Source organism: Leopardus geoffroyi, chromosome B1 (genome assembly GCF_018350155.1).
Source record: "Leopardus geoffroyi isolate Oge1 chromosome B1, O.geoffroyi_Oge1_pat1.0, whole genome shotgun sequence".
Taxonomy (NCBI): domain Eukaryota; kingdom Metazoa; phylum Chordata; class Mammalia; order Carnivora; family Felidae; genus Leopardus; species Leopardus geoffroyi.
In genome coordinates this window covers 26,758,293-26,776,763 of record NC_059327.1, presented here as the reverse complement: position 1 = coordinate 26,776,763, position 18,471 = coordinate 26,758,293, and the positions used below count along the sequence as shown (strand labels likewise).

The 18,471-nt window shown below is 37.1% G+C and overlaps 1 protein-coding gene across 2 annotated transcripts in view; it reads right to left on the bottom strand.

Moving 5' to 3' along the window:
* Window positions 1-18,471, bottom strand: part of TNKS (tankyrase) — a 219,208-nt gene that overhangs the window by 89,997 nt on the left and 110,740 nt on the right. For both annotated transcript variants that reach the window (XM_045455749.1, XM_045455754.1), the window contains exons 4-5: window positions 16,447-16,483; window positions 15,611-15,686 (exon numbers count right to left, since the gene is read on the bottom strand). In XM_045455749.1, coding sequence (XP_045311705.1) covers window positions 15,611-15,686; window positions 16,447-16,483 — 113 coding nt within the window. The remainder of the gene's footprint in view (window positions 1-15,610; window positions 15,687-16,446; window positions 16,484-18,471) is intronic.

Below are 18,471 nucleotides of genomic sequence, written 5' to 3'. Positions count from 1 at the left end.
TTTTTTCCTCTTGTTTTGTCTTTGTAGAATACTTTCGCAAATAAAATACAAAAAAAGATTGCCAAAGACTGGTCCTAAAACCATTTGCCACAATCTTTTACTGTAACACTTGTCACAAAATAACATACAGTAATTATTTGTCTCCTCTAATCCACCGTGAGCTCGTAAGAACAGAGAATATATCTTAATTTTATGTTTGAAGGCTTAACATAGTCCCTTATATTTAGTAGAGTGTTAACAAAATCAAAGTTATTGTCAACTTTTGATTTACACTACTAAAAGGGAACAGAGGACATGAATGATCCAGCTTGGTGAATGAGACTTTAAATTTATGTGAGAGATTTACACCTACATTTCAACACATGCCTGCGTGATGTTTGATGCGTTCTCTAGGAAAGAACAAAACCACAACTGTGAAGCCATGATGTAAGTTATCAGACAGCTGTCTAACCCTCATGATATATAATGTATTTCGGTTTTCATTAAGATGAAGGCCCAGTTTGACCTCTATCAAATCCTCTAGACTTTCCTAGACTAGGGTGACTAGCTCATCCTGCTTTGCCCAAGATTTTTTTGATCCCAGGAAGCCCATTCATCTGAGGCAAACTGTGATGCTTGGTCACCCCACTCCAGCTTAATGCTGAATGAGTTTCTAGGTTCCTGGAGTTGTCCCAAGTCAGAAAATTGTGTGTGTGTGTGTGTGTCTGTATGTGTGTGCCTACGTGCAAGGGCACACAGGCATTCTGAATAAAGCCAGACTTATTCCTCTGCCAAACTAGGAGAAGAATCCTATTAAAAGCTGGCTCAAGAGATAACAAAGGATACTTCTCTTTCCATTTAACAATTTCTTCAAAAGACTCAAGCGTAACCTTTTCTCAGTCCATACAAGCTCCATATACTACTCAAGTTCTTCCTTCAGCCTCTTGCTCTAGAAACAGTTACAAAAATGGCTTCATAAGATAAAAATATTATGATCTTTTCAGCACTTGAACACTCATGTAATCATCACCCAGATTCAACAACCATTAATTATTAAGACTTTGCTACCCTGGCCTCTGCCATCTATCTTTTCCTTTTCCCACTAAAGTATTCTGCAGCAAATTCAAGACATTGTAACAGTTCACCCACACACACTTCCACGGGTATCTCTAAAAATTATGGGCATTTTCTTTCAAAACCCCCAACTTAGTACATCTAACAGAATAGGGGTATATCCATCTATTACCCATGCCAATATTCACATTTCATCATTGGCTGAAAAAACTTCCTAACACTGGTTCACTGGATGTCAGGATCAGTACTTTTGTTCTTGTGCCATTAAGTCTCCCTAAATGTACAAGGGTCTTCTCTCCTTTCTTTCTCTTTTCACCTTATGGACTTGTTGAAGAGACCTTGTTAGTTGTTGTCTTTCCTGTGTGATTATTTAACTTGCGCCTATCTACATTTTCCTCTTTCACATGAAACTTCTTTCGCAAGAATGTTTCATAGACGATATGTCATACGGTATCATATCAGGCAACATTTCATGTCTGGATATTCTACTTTTTGTGATAAGATTGCTCTGTGTACCATCAGTTTTACAGTTACTACCTCTATGAATCTGTGAATTAGAGGTATCATGGGTTTTTTTTGTTTGTTTTTGAGAGAGAGAGAGAGAGAGAGAGGCAGAGTGGCAGAGAAAGAGAATCTTAAGCAGGCTCCATGCTCAGTACAGAGTCTGATGTGGGGCTTGATCCAAAGACCCTGGGATCATGACCTGAGCCGAAATCAAGAGTCAGAGGCTCAATCAACTGAGCCCTCCAGGCACCCCTTGCCATCTTTTTTTAAAATAAAGTATATATAAACAAACAGAAAATCATTACACTTAAAAATTCCAATACTTGGGGCACCTGGGTGGCTCAGTTGGTTAAGTGTCAGACTCTGGTTCAAGTCATGATCTCATGGTTTGTGAGTTCGAGCCCCATGTCAGGCTCTGTATTGACAGCTCAGAGCCTGGAGCCTGCTTTGGATTCTGTGTCTCTCTCACTCTCTGCCCCTCCCCTGTTCACACTCTGTCTTTGTCTCTCAAAAAATAAATAATAAAAAAAAATTTTTAATTCCAATACTTATTTCCACTTTTTTATACAAACAGACTTTCAGATATGGTTTTAAAAACGAGGGGCGCCTGGGTGGCTTGGTCGGTTAAACGTCGGACTTCGGCTCAGGTCATGATCTCACGGTCTGTGAGTTCGAGCCCCGCGTCGGGCTCTGTGCTGACAGCTCAGAGCCTGGAGCCTGTTTCAGATCCTGTGTCTCCGTCTCTCTCTGCCACTCCCCTGTTCATGCTCTGTCTCTCTCTGTCTCAAAAATAAATAAACGTTAAAAAAAAAATAAAAAAAAATGAAAATGAGATATTACAGGGGCACCTGGGTGGCTCAGTCAGTTAAGCGCCCGACACTTGATTTTAGCTCCGGTCATGATCTCACAGTTGTGAGATAGAGCACCACACCCCCATGCCCCCGTTGGCTCTGCGCTGGGCATGGAACCTCCTTAAGATTCTCTCTTCCCCTCTGACTCTGCCCCTCCCTCGCTTACACTTCAGCTCTAGAGCTCTCTCTCTCTGTCTCAAAAAAATGAGGTATTACATAAGTATTTTCTCACTTTTAACTGGTCTCACTTATCATTTACCTTACTCACCATTCCCTCCCCAAAAGAATTCTTTTAAATTATAAAAATCATGATTCCCTCTAAAATAATATCAAGTAAAATGTCCTCAATTTCTTCCTCTAGCTCAACAAACCCCTTTCCTGTAAGTAACCATTGCTTAACATGCACAAGTAGCATGTGAGATTTTTTTTCTATGTACATGAACATGTGTTTCTCTGAGTTCTTTTTACTGTTGTTTGGGTCACACAAATGGATCATATTACAGTCTTCTGAAGTTTGCTTTTTTTCTCTTAAAATATTAGTACATATAAGTCTAATCTTAGTCTTTGCTTAGCATTTCCATTGTGTAGCTGTATCATAATTATTCACCGATTGTCTGTAAATAGACAGGCTGTTCCATCTCTGCTCTGGCTATCTTAACAAAAAACACCTCATTCAAACGTATCATTTGGTTAAGATAGATCAGTATTTCCCTTCTACAGATAAAATACTGTTATCAGCCATTAATATAAATTCCCAGGAAAACATAACCACCACATAATTAGAGCTATTAAATTTCTTTCAGGCAGAGAGACATGATTAATCTGCTTGGTAGGTATACCTAAGAAGTTCTTTGAGACAGGGATACATAAGTCAATATCAAAACAAACTATAAGCTAGAGAATCCATATGGGCATGAGCCCATGGAAATACATATCACTGATGCCTGTCTTTTGAAGGGAGATTTAAAATAGTACCATAATGAAGATTAGACAATCTCATCCTTGAAGTTTCTCAATTCTTGGGCTATTATAAAGAGAATTTAAAAGAGAAACTATCCGGAGAATAAAAATTGATGAGCCAAAGTAGAAATAAAACTTTTTAAAAAGATATTTTATTCATACTTTTTTCAAAAACTTTGTTTCCTTTAACTTGTCTCTTCTACAGATTACACATTACTAGATCCTTCTACAGTAATGTTTTCTTTTCCAGTCTTTTCCTCTGGTCCTCTGACTCCTGGTGAATGGTTCTCTCAAGCACAGTACCTCGAGCTAAACAAAGCTAACAACATATATAGTCTTATCATAGTGGACTATGTCAGGACTATAACTCTTCTTTCTTTTTTTTTTCTTAAGTTTATTTCCTTATTTTGAGAGGAGAGAGAGTGTGTGAGCTGGGGAAGGGCAGAGAGAGAGAGAGAGAGAGAGAGAGAGAGAGAGAATCCCAAACAGGCTATGTGCTGTCAGTACAGAGCCTGATGTGGGGCTCCAACTTGTGAACCACGAGAACATGACCGGCCAAAATCAAGAATTGGGCACCTAACCGACAGAGCCACCCAGAAGCCCCATGACTATGACTTTTCAAAACAGACATGATACCACTCCTAGAACTGAAGTGTTTTAACATATTAGTGTTTTTAAGTCACAGTCTCTGTAATGGGAGGAGTTGGGTGACAATAGTAATGGTTTCCTCATTGAGTTATTTTCAGGCTAAAATGAAACAGAAGACATGAAAACATTTTGAAAATATAAAGTAGTTTATTGAAAATAATAGCTAAAATCTACTGGGTACTTTCTATGTACCAAGCACTCTTCAAAATGTGTATTTATTAATTTGTATTTACTTTACACAACAATGATCAGAGCTAGAAACTATTATCTCCATATAACAAAAGGGTAAACTGAGGAAGAGGAGGATTAATACAGCAAGTTAACAGCAGAGTTGGAGATCAAAAGCAGACAGTCTTGACTTCAGAACTCTCATTCCACTTTCCTTCTTTTCCTTTGCCTGGGTGCTCAGGTTCTGCATAGCATGTTCAGAAATGGACTAGTGTGGCTGACTGCAGAAGGGTAACTGGGTAGGCAGGGATCACATTGGTAGTTCTGGCTACTTCAGCAGTGATCCAGGGGATACTGTATGTGAAATCCTACCAATAATGAGAATGTGACCATACCACTGGATGGGCACCCTGGAAATGTAGGACTTCTTAACAACAGAAGTTGTCTAAAATAGTAAGTATCAGGGGCGCCTGGGTGGCTCAGTTGGTTGAGCGTCTGACTTCAGCTCAGGTCATGATCTCACGGTCTGTGAGTTCGAGCCCCACGTCAGGCTCTGTGCTGACAGCTCAGAGCCTGTTTCAGATCTGTGTCTCTCTCTCTCTCTGACCCCTCCCGCTCATGCTCTGTCTCTCTCTGTCTCAAAAATAAACATTAAAAAATAAATAAATAAATAAAAATAAAATAGTAATTATCAGAAGACAAGAAAAGAGTAACAGAAAATTGAAACCAGAGAAGACAGTTTACCTGCCTCTTTCCTAGGACAGGATTTTTCTGCAGATCCCTAACAGACAATCATTTGGTCTCTTGAACTAAATTTCTGAAGTTGCCTCAACTGCTTTTTCCAGAATAATGTCCTGACTACCTTCCTAGTCACCCTCGGGCTGGTCAATATGCCTCCCTAATGTGTGAAACCTGAAATTCAGCACTAAATCAGATGCTGGCTGATCCAAACCAGTGACAGTGAGCTCTCACTTTTTTAAGAGTGTATTCAAGCAGAGCCAGACGACAATCTGTCAGAGTTCCCATAGTGAAGATGAGAACTGTACTGGGAAGTTGGACTAGCTGTCATTTAAGTTCTTCTCCAAATAAGATTCTATGAATTCTAGATAAGCTACATGAACAGAGGTAAAATATGATTGATATTCTCCAGGCTCATAGAGGATATTCTTCCAAAGTAACATATGTAGGCATCTTTAGGAAGGAATCGAAGGCATTTGAGAATTTGTAGAATTTATGAAATATCTTCTAAAACAAAGTTTCTGTATTTCAACTGTCTTTTATAATAAAAATTTATTTTTATATTGAAAATATAAAGGACTATCTTTAGTGTGTGTATTGGGAAGAGGAGAGGGGAAAGGAAATGAGCATACAAGAAAGAACAGGAAATCCACAGAGGAATCTTTGTGAGAATAAAGCTCTGAATGCCAACTTAATTCAATTTTAACTTAACGTTCTCATCATGGAAACTCCAAGGGGATTCTTCAACAGCCAGAAATTTGTTTTCCTCTTTTCCAGCCTGAGATTTAGCAGAATTGAAATGTATGCATGAAAATGAGTTTCTAGCTTCCTCTCATAGGGTTTGTATGGGAGGAAGAAAAAAACAGAATGCTTAGCACTCTCAGAAGGTGCAACATTAATTTTGCATTGTTTAATGAGAAACAGCTGGCAGACTTTATGGAAACCAGGTTTCATGTCTGATATGAACCTGATGTTTTATACCTTAAGCGGAAAAGTTTTCACACAACCCAAACCTCACATGAATCCCTTTTTACAGTTAATATTTACAGTCTTGAGTTTTTAAATCTAAACATCAAAGATTCTAACTAATGTTCAACAGATAGCTGGCTGATTCTTGAGACAGGACACAAGTCACACTGATTGGCATCTAAAGATCATTTGTGAGGGAATCATTCCACGTTAGATCATCAGTCATTTTAACTGTGCAAACTGGGAGAAATTCCTCACAGCTCCTTCAGTGATACAGTCCTTGTTGCTTGAGTTTGCATTTGTGAATCTGGCAGCCGAGAGTAGTCAGGAGCAGAGAGCTCTAGTTCTGTTCCCTGCCCATAGCCCCTTCCCCAATTCTAAGAGGTATTGAACCCTGTCTGAAACTAGGAGATGACTTTAATGGGCGTTTTTATGGTATTCAGAGTAGGGTTTTATCATGTTACTATCTTCAGAAAAGGAAAACCAATATATGAAACATTTTATATTTAGAGTTTGTCTATTTTCAAATTTGCTAATTTGGCTACCCAAACAGGCATTTCAAACAATTATGCATGGTATTCATAGTGTTTCCGAAGTTTTACTACTGATGCTATTCTTAGTAGAGAAAGATGTTTTCTTATTAGTCACTGAAAACAGTCTTTTGAAAAAAAGAATATTATGGAGATTCTTGATACTTCTTAGAAATTTTCTTTTATAATTCCAATTTAATTGAGCAAGCAAATAAATGGGTGACTATGCATGGGGCGGGGGAGGAGGGAAGTTAAGATTCCTGAGCAATTATTGTATTTCTTTAAAAAAAAAAAGTAGTGACACAAAAATAACCAGGTGTTACAGATGGACTGAGTGTTTTGTGTCCACCCCGACCTCAGCAAATTCCTATGTTGAAGCCCTAACCCTAATGTGGCAGTATTTGAAGATAGGGCCTTTAGGAGTAGTTAGATTTGGATAAGGTCACAAAGTGGGGTCCTCACAATGGGGTTGGTGCCCAAGAGCTCAATTCCTCTTTCAGCAAGAGGGCAGCCCTCCCCAAGCCAGGAGGAGAGCCCTGCTGAGAAGCTGACTATGCTGGCACCCTGACCTTGGGACTTCCCAGCCTCCATCCAGAACTATGAGAAATAAATTTCTGTTGTTTAAGTCACCAGTCTATGGTATGGCAACCTGAGCTAAGATTTCAGGTAAGCAGTACAAAATGAATTAAAAAATTAACAGTTTATATTGGTTTTGTATTATGGCCAGACCACAGTTCCTAATAATGCTAATTCAAAGCTACATACAATCTCAAAGTTCTTAAGTCCATAATTAACTCTTCACTTTTTGCTGCTTCTCATCAGGCCCAAAGTTTCTGAAATCAGACTTCTCTTTGCTCCTAAGCAAGCCTTTTTACCCACTAAGGTTCACCCTTTACTAAAAGGATTTGAGCCCTTTTCTGAATACTCTGTTAACTGAGGTTAACCGAATAGTTTAAGCCAAAGAGATCATATCAAATCATAATCATTATGGGACTATTTTTAAATGTTTTTCTCGTGTACCAATGGATACAGAAAAATATGTTAATAACACTACCTACCATCCCACTCAACTGCAGAACTAGGACATCGGCAATACCACTGAGGCTACTTTCTGTGTTTCTTCCAGAACCTATTCCCTTGCCACTCTGCCAGATGGATGTTTTTCAAGTGAATGCTGCAGTTGTAATCTAGTGTACTCTATAAAGTTTGGTTTACTTGTAGAGGCAAAAAGAGCACTTTAAACTTAGACTCTTGCCATTTGAAAAGAATACACTTAAGTGTCACTTCTGTGAAGTGGCTCCTATAATTCAAATTTTAGTAATGAATCATACTCACAGCAAAACGATTTAGTACTCACTCCTTTTCTATCCCTCGACCAGTAACCAGTCTAATGTTGAAAACTGCAGCAAACATGCTTTTTGGATGCAAGTATAGGAGAAACCAAAGTGAGGAGGAGAGTGATTAAGCAGAGCTCAAATAAACTCCTGTGTTAGCACCTGCTTTTTAACACAGGTCCCTTTCGACTAAAAATTCTCTCCTCACAGAGAGAAACAGAGCACAGTTGGCATGGGTACTAATTACCCTCACCAGTAGAAATGTCATGCTTGACAAAATAGAGACTGTTTTAGTAGAAGCGATTCCCTAATGAAAAATAAAAAAGACATTTTCAAGCCCTTATTGTTACAAAATGAATATACACAGGCATAAAGATTTTATACAATATACTCCATCATAAGTAGGCAAGAAAACTTGCTCTAAGGGATTTCTGCATTACAGCAAGACATGCATTGCTCAGCAAGATGCACTTTAAAGGAGTGATTAGATTAGATATATAATTAAACGTAAAGTGCTTGAAGAGTTCCCTGATGCATTTGACCTTCCTGTAATCCCATGTAACATCTGAACTCTGGCGCATATAAGTTGGATATTAAAAAGTGGTATGACCTTTCATCTACCAGGCTTTGCCAAGAACAGAGGAGGATGATAAAGGCCACTAAAGGCCACCGAGAGCCAGGCATCGGCCCCCAGGTAATGCTAACACTTTCTTAAAGGGGAAAAAGACTCTATGTAAACTTTATTCCAGATTCCACAAGCGTCTTATCTAGTGTGACTTCATACACCTTTACATAATCCAATTCTATATTACTGGTAATTACTACTAACTCTAATGAGAAATAAATAACAAAATACATTGCAATCTTAAAATGTTAGAGTTGAAAGGTGTTCTTTTTTTTAATGTTTATTCATTTTTGAGACAGAGAGAGACAGAGCATGAATGGGGGAGGGTCAGAGAGAGAGGGAGACACAGAATCGGAAGCAGGCTCCAGGCTCTGAGCCACCAGCCCAGAGCCCGACGCGGGGCTCGAACTCACGGACCGCGAGATCGTGACCTGATTTGAAGTCAGATGCTTAACCAACTGACCTACCCAGACACCTCTAGAGTTGAAAGGTATTTTAGAACTCATGTGTCCCAAATCCTTCATTTTATAGGCTAAAAAATGGAGAACTCGGAGGCATGACAAAATTTGCCTCATAGGAATTTTAACTTAAAAGCTAGTAATAATTTTACCTTAAAACTTGGGTCTTCTAGCTTCCAATTCCTGTTTTTTCCCCTGAGACTATGACCACAAAAGATGTACATGAAATTACTTTCTTGCACTCTGAGGGGGAAAAGAATCATAAACTGCAAGATATAATTCAAAATCATCTTTATAGCTAAAGAAATAAATATATTTGGAGATTTATCTTTAAATCTTCACAGACTCTTCCACACAGCTATGAAACAGCCGTTTTCAGTAATCTACATGAGAAAAGATGCAACCTTCTTGCCCAGCAGATAACAAGCATTGAGTTATTATTTTCTTTCAGTAGGGGTATATCGGTTATCTTTTACTAGGTAACAAAACCCCCACAGCTGGTGGCTTACGCAGGTGGCTCTTCTACTCTGTGTGGCACGGGCTGGGGTGCTGAGGTGGCTGATGTCACCTGGAGGCTACTCAACAGGGAGCTCAACTGAGGTTACGAGGCCTGAGACGCCTGGACAATGAGCTGTTTGTTTAGAGGCTTCCCTGAGCTCAAGTGGGTCTCTGGCTGGAGGCCTCCGCAAGGCTACCTGGGCTGCCTCACGGCATGGCAGCCGGGTTCAAAGAGGGAGGAGCATTCCAGAAGCAGGGAACTGGCAAGCGGCCAGGCTACCTCAGGGGCTAGTCCCGGAAGAGGCAGAGCAATCCTTCTGCTTCATTTTATGCATCGAAGCAGTCCCAGGTTTAGCTCAAAGTCAGCGTAAGAAGGAACTCACCCAAAGCATAAATAATGAGAGGCACGGTTTCACTGAGGGGTCTTCAGAGTAATAATCTACCATATAAAGGCTGTTTAAATCCTGGTCAAACCTGATATTTGGTGGAGACTTACAGTGAGGGAGGGAGCTGTTAAACAAGAATACGGAGAAATTCTATAGTATAATACGACAAAGGTATACAACCCTAAGCACTCCCATATAAATACAAAAGAAAGTTCTCTGTGCTTCACTGGATGTGCTCTATGCAATTCAAATGAATACTGTGGCATTATTTTCAGCCAGATATTAATTTTTCACAAATATAGTCTTAAAATGATTATATAGAGCTCAAAAACACATTTCTGAATTTACAAACTGTTAATATAAACAAATTTATTTATTAAGTGTGAGGTTCTCGGAGGGTGGTGAAGACGGAGCTCCTAAAGAATTAATTCAATCATATGCTTTGTAGATTACCTGGTAACGTACAATATCCAAATGATATCTGGGACTGAGCTTGGATAATAAAGACAATTTCTGTGGTGGAGTGGAGAATGTTGGGATACTCAAAACTATATATATGTCCATTCTAAATATGTCCAAAGTCTTCAAAAAATGTTTCAAAGGAGTAGGGATCTAATTTACTGATGTTCTACTAAGTTACTACGATGGCATAACTTCGTCCTCTCAACTACCTTGTGGAATGAGTAGGATTATCTCCATTTACACATGAGTACATTGAAAACTACAGAGCCATAGTCACACTTAGAAAGTGCAACAGCAGAGAAGAGAACCCAATCTGTCCGACCTTACAGCCTATTTGCTCTTTCTTTTTTAAAATTTTTTTTTTTGATGTTTATTTACTTTTGAGAGAGAGAGAGAGAGAGAGAGACAGAGACAGAGCTCGAGAAGGGAAGGGCCAGAAAGAAAGGGAGACACAGAATCTGAAGCAGGCTCCAGGCTCCGAGCTGTCAGCACAGAGCCTGACGTGTGGCTCAAACTCACGGACCGCGAGATCATGACCTGAGCCAAAGTCAGACGCTTAATCGACTGAGCCACCCAGGCGCCCCCCCCCCTTTTTTTTAATGTTTATTTATTTTTGAGAGAGAGAGAGACAGAGCTCGAGAGGGGAAGGGCCAGAGAGAGAGAGGGTAGTTTTGCTCTTTCAACTAAATAATTTTTTTATAGTATCTTCAAGGGATGGCATTAAATTCTACTTTATTTCTGACTGATCACTATTAAAAAATAGTTTTTAAACACTTTACTTTTCTCTGTTTCCAGAATCCTTCTCCTTATTAACTGTTTTATGGAGGCAAACATTTACACAGTAGAAATGTGACATTTAAAGATATCCTTCAGTTAATCTTTCTGAGTTTAAATCATGCTCCTCCAACTGCCTGTTCATCTATATCTGTGGTTTCTTAGAAGAGGATCCATGTCTAAAAACCAATGCTTTTAAATAAAAGTCCCCCCCCCCCCAACAAAACCCACCCACCTTAAATCTACACTTTATAATTGTACCACAGCAAAAGGAATCATACATTTTTTTAAGAGGATTAACTTCAACATACTGGATAATGTCTGCTTTTTTTTTTTTTTTTTTTTTAAGTTTATTTATCTTGAGAGAGAGGGAGAAAAGGCACGAGCAGGGAAGGGGCAGAGAGAGAGGAGAGAAGGAGAATCCAAAGCAGGCTCCACACTGCCAGTGCAGAGCCCGATGTGGGGCTTGAACTCACAAACTGTGAGATCATGACCTGAGATGAAGTCAGATGCTTAAGAGACTGAGTCACCTCGGTGCCCCACAAAGGAGGCCACAAGAGAGCATGACCTTTTCTTTTTTTAAATGTTTCATACTGGATGATGTCTTAATCATTCTATCAGTTGTCGAGTTCCTTGTGAACCAATACCGTTAAACACATATTTCTCTCCCATGACACTTGGCACAGTGACCTATAGGCTGTAAGTACTAAGTGCTGGCCTAATGGGTGAAAGGAGCACAAAGAAACCTGAAATACCAGAAATTATATTGAATACTTTATAAAAATAAATTACCAGTCAAATATTAGTTACTTTCATTATTTGGTGACATACAATCATAGCAGCATTAGGCACCATACATGCATGCAAAGATATATATTCCTATTTAGGAATACATACAGTAATGCTCAACTCTATTCCCTTGTTATAAGGAGGAGATGAATGTAGGACATTTATTTTGGAAGGGGACAGGCAGACAAGAAAGGGAAATGATACAAGAAGGACCAAAGAGAACTCTGAAGAGGGCTGAGTATGGGAATAATTTGAGATGTATTCAAATATTTTTTATTCATTGTCTAAAAGTACCCTTATGAGAATTAATACTGAAAAACAAGAGACCACAGCCACCTTAAAGTTACAGGTAAACAATTATTTGGCTAATTGCTAATAAAACACCTCGACAGAAAATACTGTAAAGGGAGATCAAAGAACAACAAATCTAAGCTTGAAAACACAGGAAAAAAGAATTCTAGAAACCGAACAGTATCTAGTTGCATTTCACTGTAGTTCAAAATAAGGAACTGTAGAATGTTCTGTCTAGTCATAATGGGTAGGAGATGGAAGAATAAGTTATATCTATGCCCCTATGTTTCTAAAGTGGCCATCATTTGAGCGTGTATGTAAGTGTATAAAAGTGGCATTTTAGAACAAAAAATTACAAAAAAAATTTGTCTTTGATTTTGGGGAAAAAAACAACTGGAAATTTCTAGAGTAGCTAAGCTCCACTTTGATTTACATGAAAAATAAAAGCATAAATAACAACATAAATTACTTAAAACCTTATTGGTACTTCACTATTTTCAGAATTCTACAGGTTAGAAAAACAAATGTCTATGGGAAATAAAAACACAAATGACTCGTATATTACCTAATTAGATAATCACCAAGTGACAGTATAGAATTAAGAGGCTTTTGAAAAGTTACATTGTCATTGTATAACCCCATATACTGCATTAAAGAGGAATGCTGTAGTCTAAAACCCCCGCATATATCCAAGGCAAATTCTCCACCTACCAGTTAACGTATAAGGAACATTTCTTTTCTAAAAACATTATGAAATTGACATTTCCATGGGCTTTTTAAATTTACAAACCAGGAATCATAGTAAAAACAGAGACAGGCAAGGATTCAGTTAAGCATTAATACAGTCATTTAGAAACCCGCTAAAAATAAGTTTGATTCAGTATTGTGCTCTAACATGCAAATTCAAGAAATAAAACTTCATATACCTAACTTACTATATATGTAAAGTACCTTTATCCTTTTATTGTTAATATACAATCTAATTTCCTAATTGTAGATAAACACAGGCAAATGGCCTGAAAAAATACTAAATACCTAAGACAGACTTGTAATTTCACAGCTAGATTTCCTTACACATTTTCTTGACACCAATAACAAGAAAACAAAAGATACTGTCATAACTAAAGGACCTTATCCCAATCTCCATCAGCACCCAGAATATTTGCCACTTTGTGGCTTTACCGTAGCTGGCACATTTAATAAGAACTATTCTGTGCCATAAATAAGGGTAATATGTAAATATGAATATAATTAAATTTTAATTATGAAATTTTATTTACATTCTGCATACTGATGAACAATTATGACTGATTTTTTATGTTATATGCATAGCACGAAAACCTAATAAATGCTTACATCTAATTTTCTTTTTCTATCTAATTCGAGCAAACTAATAAGCTAAAAAAGTATAGGAGCCCATTTTGGAGAATTATTACATTATTTATATGGTATGAATCCTACAGCAAAATCACAATGTATGAAACACATTCTTAACAATGTTCTATACATTAAAATATAGCTTTCCTTCACGATATAATAAATCAAAAATAAATTAGTAAAATAATACTAGTAATAACATATAATAATGGAAAATATAAAATCTTCTATTCACACACTTCTGACTTCATTTTCTAAATGGAAAAGAGCACAGATGATTTTTCAGTCAGAGGATAAAATTATGTTTATTAGGGAGCATAGTCATATCCTAAGATTCTGGCTACCTGCAAGGTACCAGGCTTGGTCCAGGGCAAAATACAAAGAGCTAATGGATGAATAGAGGAAAAAACTCTGTGGTAGATGCCATAGAATAATACAGAAAGGGAGCCCCAGGAATTTGGGTAAGGAATACATTGGTTCCAGCTAAAGGAATGAGGGAAGTGTATTCTCCTTTGGGGAGAAGGGAAAAATAAAGGAGTTTATGTAGTTAGGCGGGGAGTGAGGCAGGGAGAAGAGGTAATTTGTTAATTATCAGTGTTCGTGCTCCTTAATTATTATGACTTATTGAGCTACAAATGGGGCTGGTAAGGTATAAGGCTGACGATGGGAGAATGAGGCTGGAATAGAAATCGGCTCCTGCTAGAGCCATCTCACATAAAGTCTGTAATATTAAAACGACTATGGAAACCGAAGCAGGCTGGGCTCTAGACGAGCTCTACCTAAAGACAGAGCTACACTCACCATAGTTAAGTAGCCCTCTTCTGCACACTGATAAAAGTCACTTTATTTACTGAGAGGATCCAAACAAAATCTGGAGCTCCAAGTAACTCAAGAATGTTAAAATCCCCAAAGCAACTTCAAAATTGAAGGGAAAAAATGAGCAGTTATCATTTAAAACCATCTCCCAAAAGTCATTACAAATACTGAGTAAATCTCTGCTAGTTTATAGCTTGATATATGTATAATAATTTAACCTTCCATTAAAGTAGAAGTCTGTCCCCAGATTATCCAGAGAAACTGAATGCTCAATAGGCCACATGAAATAATATACAAACCACCTATAATAACAAATAACATATATTCTGTGGAGAGGATTCGGTTCCTTGCCACTATTATATGGGTTTCATTGGAAAGGAAAAATGTGTAGTGGCACTATAAAGACACTATATATATCTAAGGGGTGTACCGTCCATCCTGATATTTCCTATAGCACATTTTCACTATAAAATAATTTCAAAGAAACTAATTCTTTAAATATTAGACACAAATGATGTTCCTCAATATTCACAGTGTAACTTCAAAAATATTTTACATTTTTAAAATACAAAAGTTATCCTTAATCATTAAAATATGAGCTGTCATTTTAACCAAGGCTTTACAATACAGAGTGTTTTATTTTTCAATATCTATTAGGCAAATCCCTGCAAAACTTTGCAGTCAATTACCAAAGGCTGTGAAGGGATACATTTCGGCCCATACTCAGCAAGAATGCAGAGCATGTAACGAAGACTCAGCTGTACATTTATATATACCTTACATTTGTAGCAACTGTAAATTAATGCAGAATATTTCTCTCGTCTTTAGTCTATTTTCTTTCAACGGACCATGATAAAAACTTAGCCAATAATAAAAAAAAAAACAAGCAAAAAAGCAGTGCTGTTACATATCTAAAAACTGTTAGCATTTTCTCAGCTTTAAATGGAAAAAGTGTTGGTATCTAGCAAGCAAATCTTCCGCTGCCAAATAGGAGATCAAAAATGCAAATATCCAAACAAAGACAGGTAAAAATAGGACATAAACAAATATTTCCAATTTCCACGATCATACATAAAAAATAATATATGTTGCTATAATTTTAATCACCGACAAAGCTGCAGTTCTATTTAACAAACAACTTTCAGTGTCTGACATTTAAGAGAAAAGGCTTTAAAACCCATGCTTCACCAGTTCTATGAATATGTCACAACTGCCAATAACAGATACAGCATCATTTCATTTTATGGTGAAAAGATGCCAGTAAAAATAGTTGTATGTACATATGTACATATATGTGTGTATACACATATATGCCGACTTCAAAAATTTTCAGTATAAAGCAAGAAGAAATTGTTGAAGGGGGATATTAAAGAACTTACCTTTCGCCCATCACTTGCATGGCAATTCACATTTAGAGGAGTCAGTAAAGCCATTAGTTTTTCTTCATTACCACTCCTGTAAAAAGGTAGTAAGTCAATTCCTATGATATTATAGAGCTTCTTATGAATATTTATGGATATTTTTCAGAAGAGTGGAAAATAATATAGGCTTGCTTTGATTTCCTGTATATGGTTCTCAATGACTCTCTTTTGGTAGACTGAATTAAATTAACACATTCCTAATTAATTCCTGTGAATCATCATATAGCGGTACATCTTGGATAGTACATCTTTCTACATTTTTAATGGTTTTATTTATCTGCATCAAGTCACCTTCTTAATTACAAACAAACTTTATTTTGATAAGTGCTCTAAAACACTGGGCTTAAAAATACATACAAAATGATGAACAAAGCTAACTAATTAAATTATAAATGACCAAGAACAAAAGAAAATGGATGAGAATTTTAACATTTACTTTATACTCCCCAGACAAGCTTTGCTAGAAAAATTTTCTGAGAAAAATGAAGAGATAGGTTTTTAAATACTCCACGAAGATCATCCGAAAAGCTGGGCAACTAAGGTCTGCAGGTACCCTGAGAAATGTTCCAAATAAAATTAACCTTGTAATCTTTGCCATGTTGCACAACTCTATCATTTAATAAACATCATGTAAAACAAAGTATATAGAGATTGAGTATAGGGTCTCAGCCGCATTATCACGTAAAATCCAAGCGAGACAATAACATGTTATAATTTTTATAGTCCTCCACCTGCCCTCCCCCTTTTCTCCCTTACATGCATTATACTCACTTAAAATGAATGGAATCACTTACCTAGCAGCTTCTAGGAGTTCGTCTTTCTTGTATTCACCTAGATGATTGCAAAATATCATGCTGTTAGCATTTGGCAGAAGACAGATTAAGAAATGCAGTAGGCAGCAAATAGAGAATTAAATAGAGAAGAACAGAAAAAGAGAGTCCACACCCCGCTGGGTGATGGAGCCGTGACGTTAGCCAGCTTGTGAAGGCAGCATCACCAGTGCCTTGGAGACGGGCAGCAAATTGACGCAGCTTCTTGTCCAATCCTCAGATGAAATAGCTTTCTTCAGACAACCAATGAATGCTAAATCTCGTGTCCAGAAACACATTCCCTCTGATAACAGCATGCCAGCTGAAGACAATGTCCCCTCCCCCCTTTCCTATTCAGGCTGTCACAGTATACTTGTGAAGCATAATACATTCTGAGACAAAAGCAAAATAATGTGGCTCTTTAAAGGTACAAATTACTAGCCTTCAAAAAAAAACCTCAGTTTTATTTGTAATGACATGGAAAGTTGTTTTTTTTTTTTTTAATTAATTACCGTTGCTGAGCATTATAGCAGTAGAAAAAAACACATCAGCATCATGAAGCTTTTGCCTCAATAGGGTAGGTCTGTAGACTAGAAATACGTGAACTCCGTACCAAATGCTACGAACCTCTTGGAGGCAGTGCTCCAAAAACCCAAACAGTGAATACAGTCTTAGATGACAAAAATATTCTAGCACGCTGCAATCTTCAGACTTTACACAAATTCAATACCAAATTTTAGTAAACAAGAAACCCTTAAAATTATTTTTAAAAAGGAGGCTGGGGTCTCTGAGAGTAAGCAGATAGCCAACTATTGAGACGTGGACAATTTTGCTCCCTTCTATTTTTTAAAAATATCGCAGACTGAAAAACAGGTATATAATTTCAAACCTTTGATACACATTCCTTAGAGTATGCAAGATCTAACAAACAAGCTTCTTTTGCAAACTCAGTTGAAGGACAAAGAATTTTAACAATACAGTGTTTGTTTATTCAATAAATAAAAAGAAGAGCCAGGACTATGATTCAGCTATAATGTGCTGAGTCAGTTTGCTATATCATTAGAGAAATAATTATACAAAATGTCTAAGCAAATAATTACATGAAAGCAAATATTAACCATACATAGAAGAAATAAAATTTTAGATTAAATGAAAATGTTACAATTCTATTAAGAAATAAGCTTAAATTATTTTAAACATCTTATCATTTACAAATATGGATTTCTTTGCACTTTGTTTCTGTTTTGTAACAGAATGCAGAATATTGATGCAAATACTCAAAAGACACCTAAGGACAACCAAGTACACGCTTAAATTCTATAGCCCATCACTGGCAAATATTCTTTTGGTTTAAACTTTGTCTTGCTTCTCATATTAAGATTACATTAAAATCTAGAAACTGTAAACAGTTATTTTCAAATAAGGAAGAAGTTATTAAATATCTATTCCCTCCTAAGGAAATTTTATATACCACTAAAGTCACAGATTCAACAATCTACATGGATAAGCTAGAATGCATCATTCATCATAGAGTTGGTCTTTCCAATTTCCCATATATTGTATTCCACATTCTTTGGCCAATTGACAGTGTTAAGATTTATATTACTGTATCTCCTAGCCAATAGGTTCTTGTCTTCCCAAAGCCAAAGACCTACCTTTACTACACATTTTAGGTGGCAATATGGAAGTGAGTGAGTCAATTTAAAAAGCTCCTTGTGAGGAATATGACATAAACCATACTCTCAGATGCCTTAAGGATCAGGGGCAAAGTAAGTCAAATTATGAGATTATCTCTAGAAGTCATTCAGCCAGTCAACAAACATTTATTTGAAAATGCCAGATTCAGACCCACAAAAGACCCCAGTATCATCTCTGAACTCAAGGAGTATTGGTCTCTTAAGTGAGCCAGACAAACATAAGGTCCCAGTAGAGTATGAAAAGAATCTTGTGAAAGTCATAAACAGCTTAAAGGCTGGTCTGACTGAGATTAGCAAGAGGCAGGGTAACTGT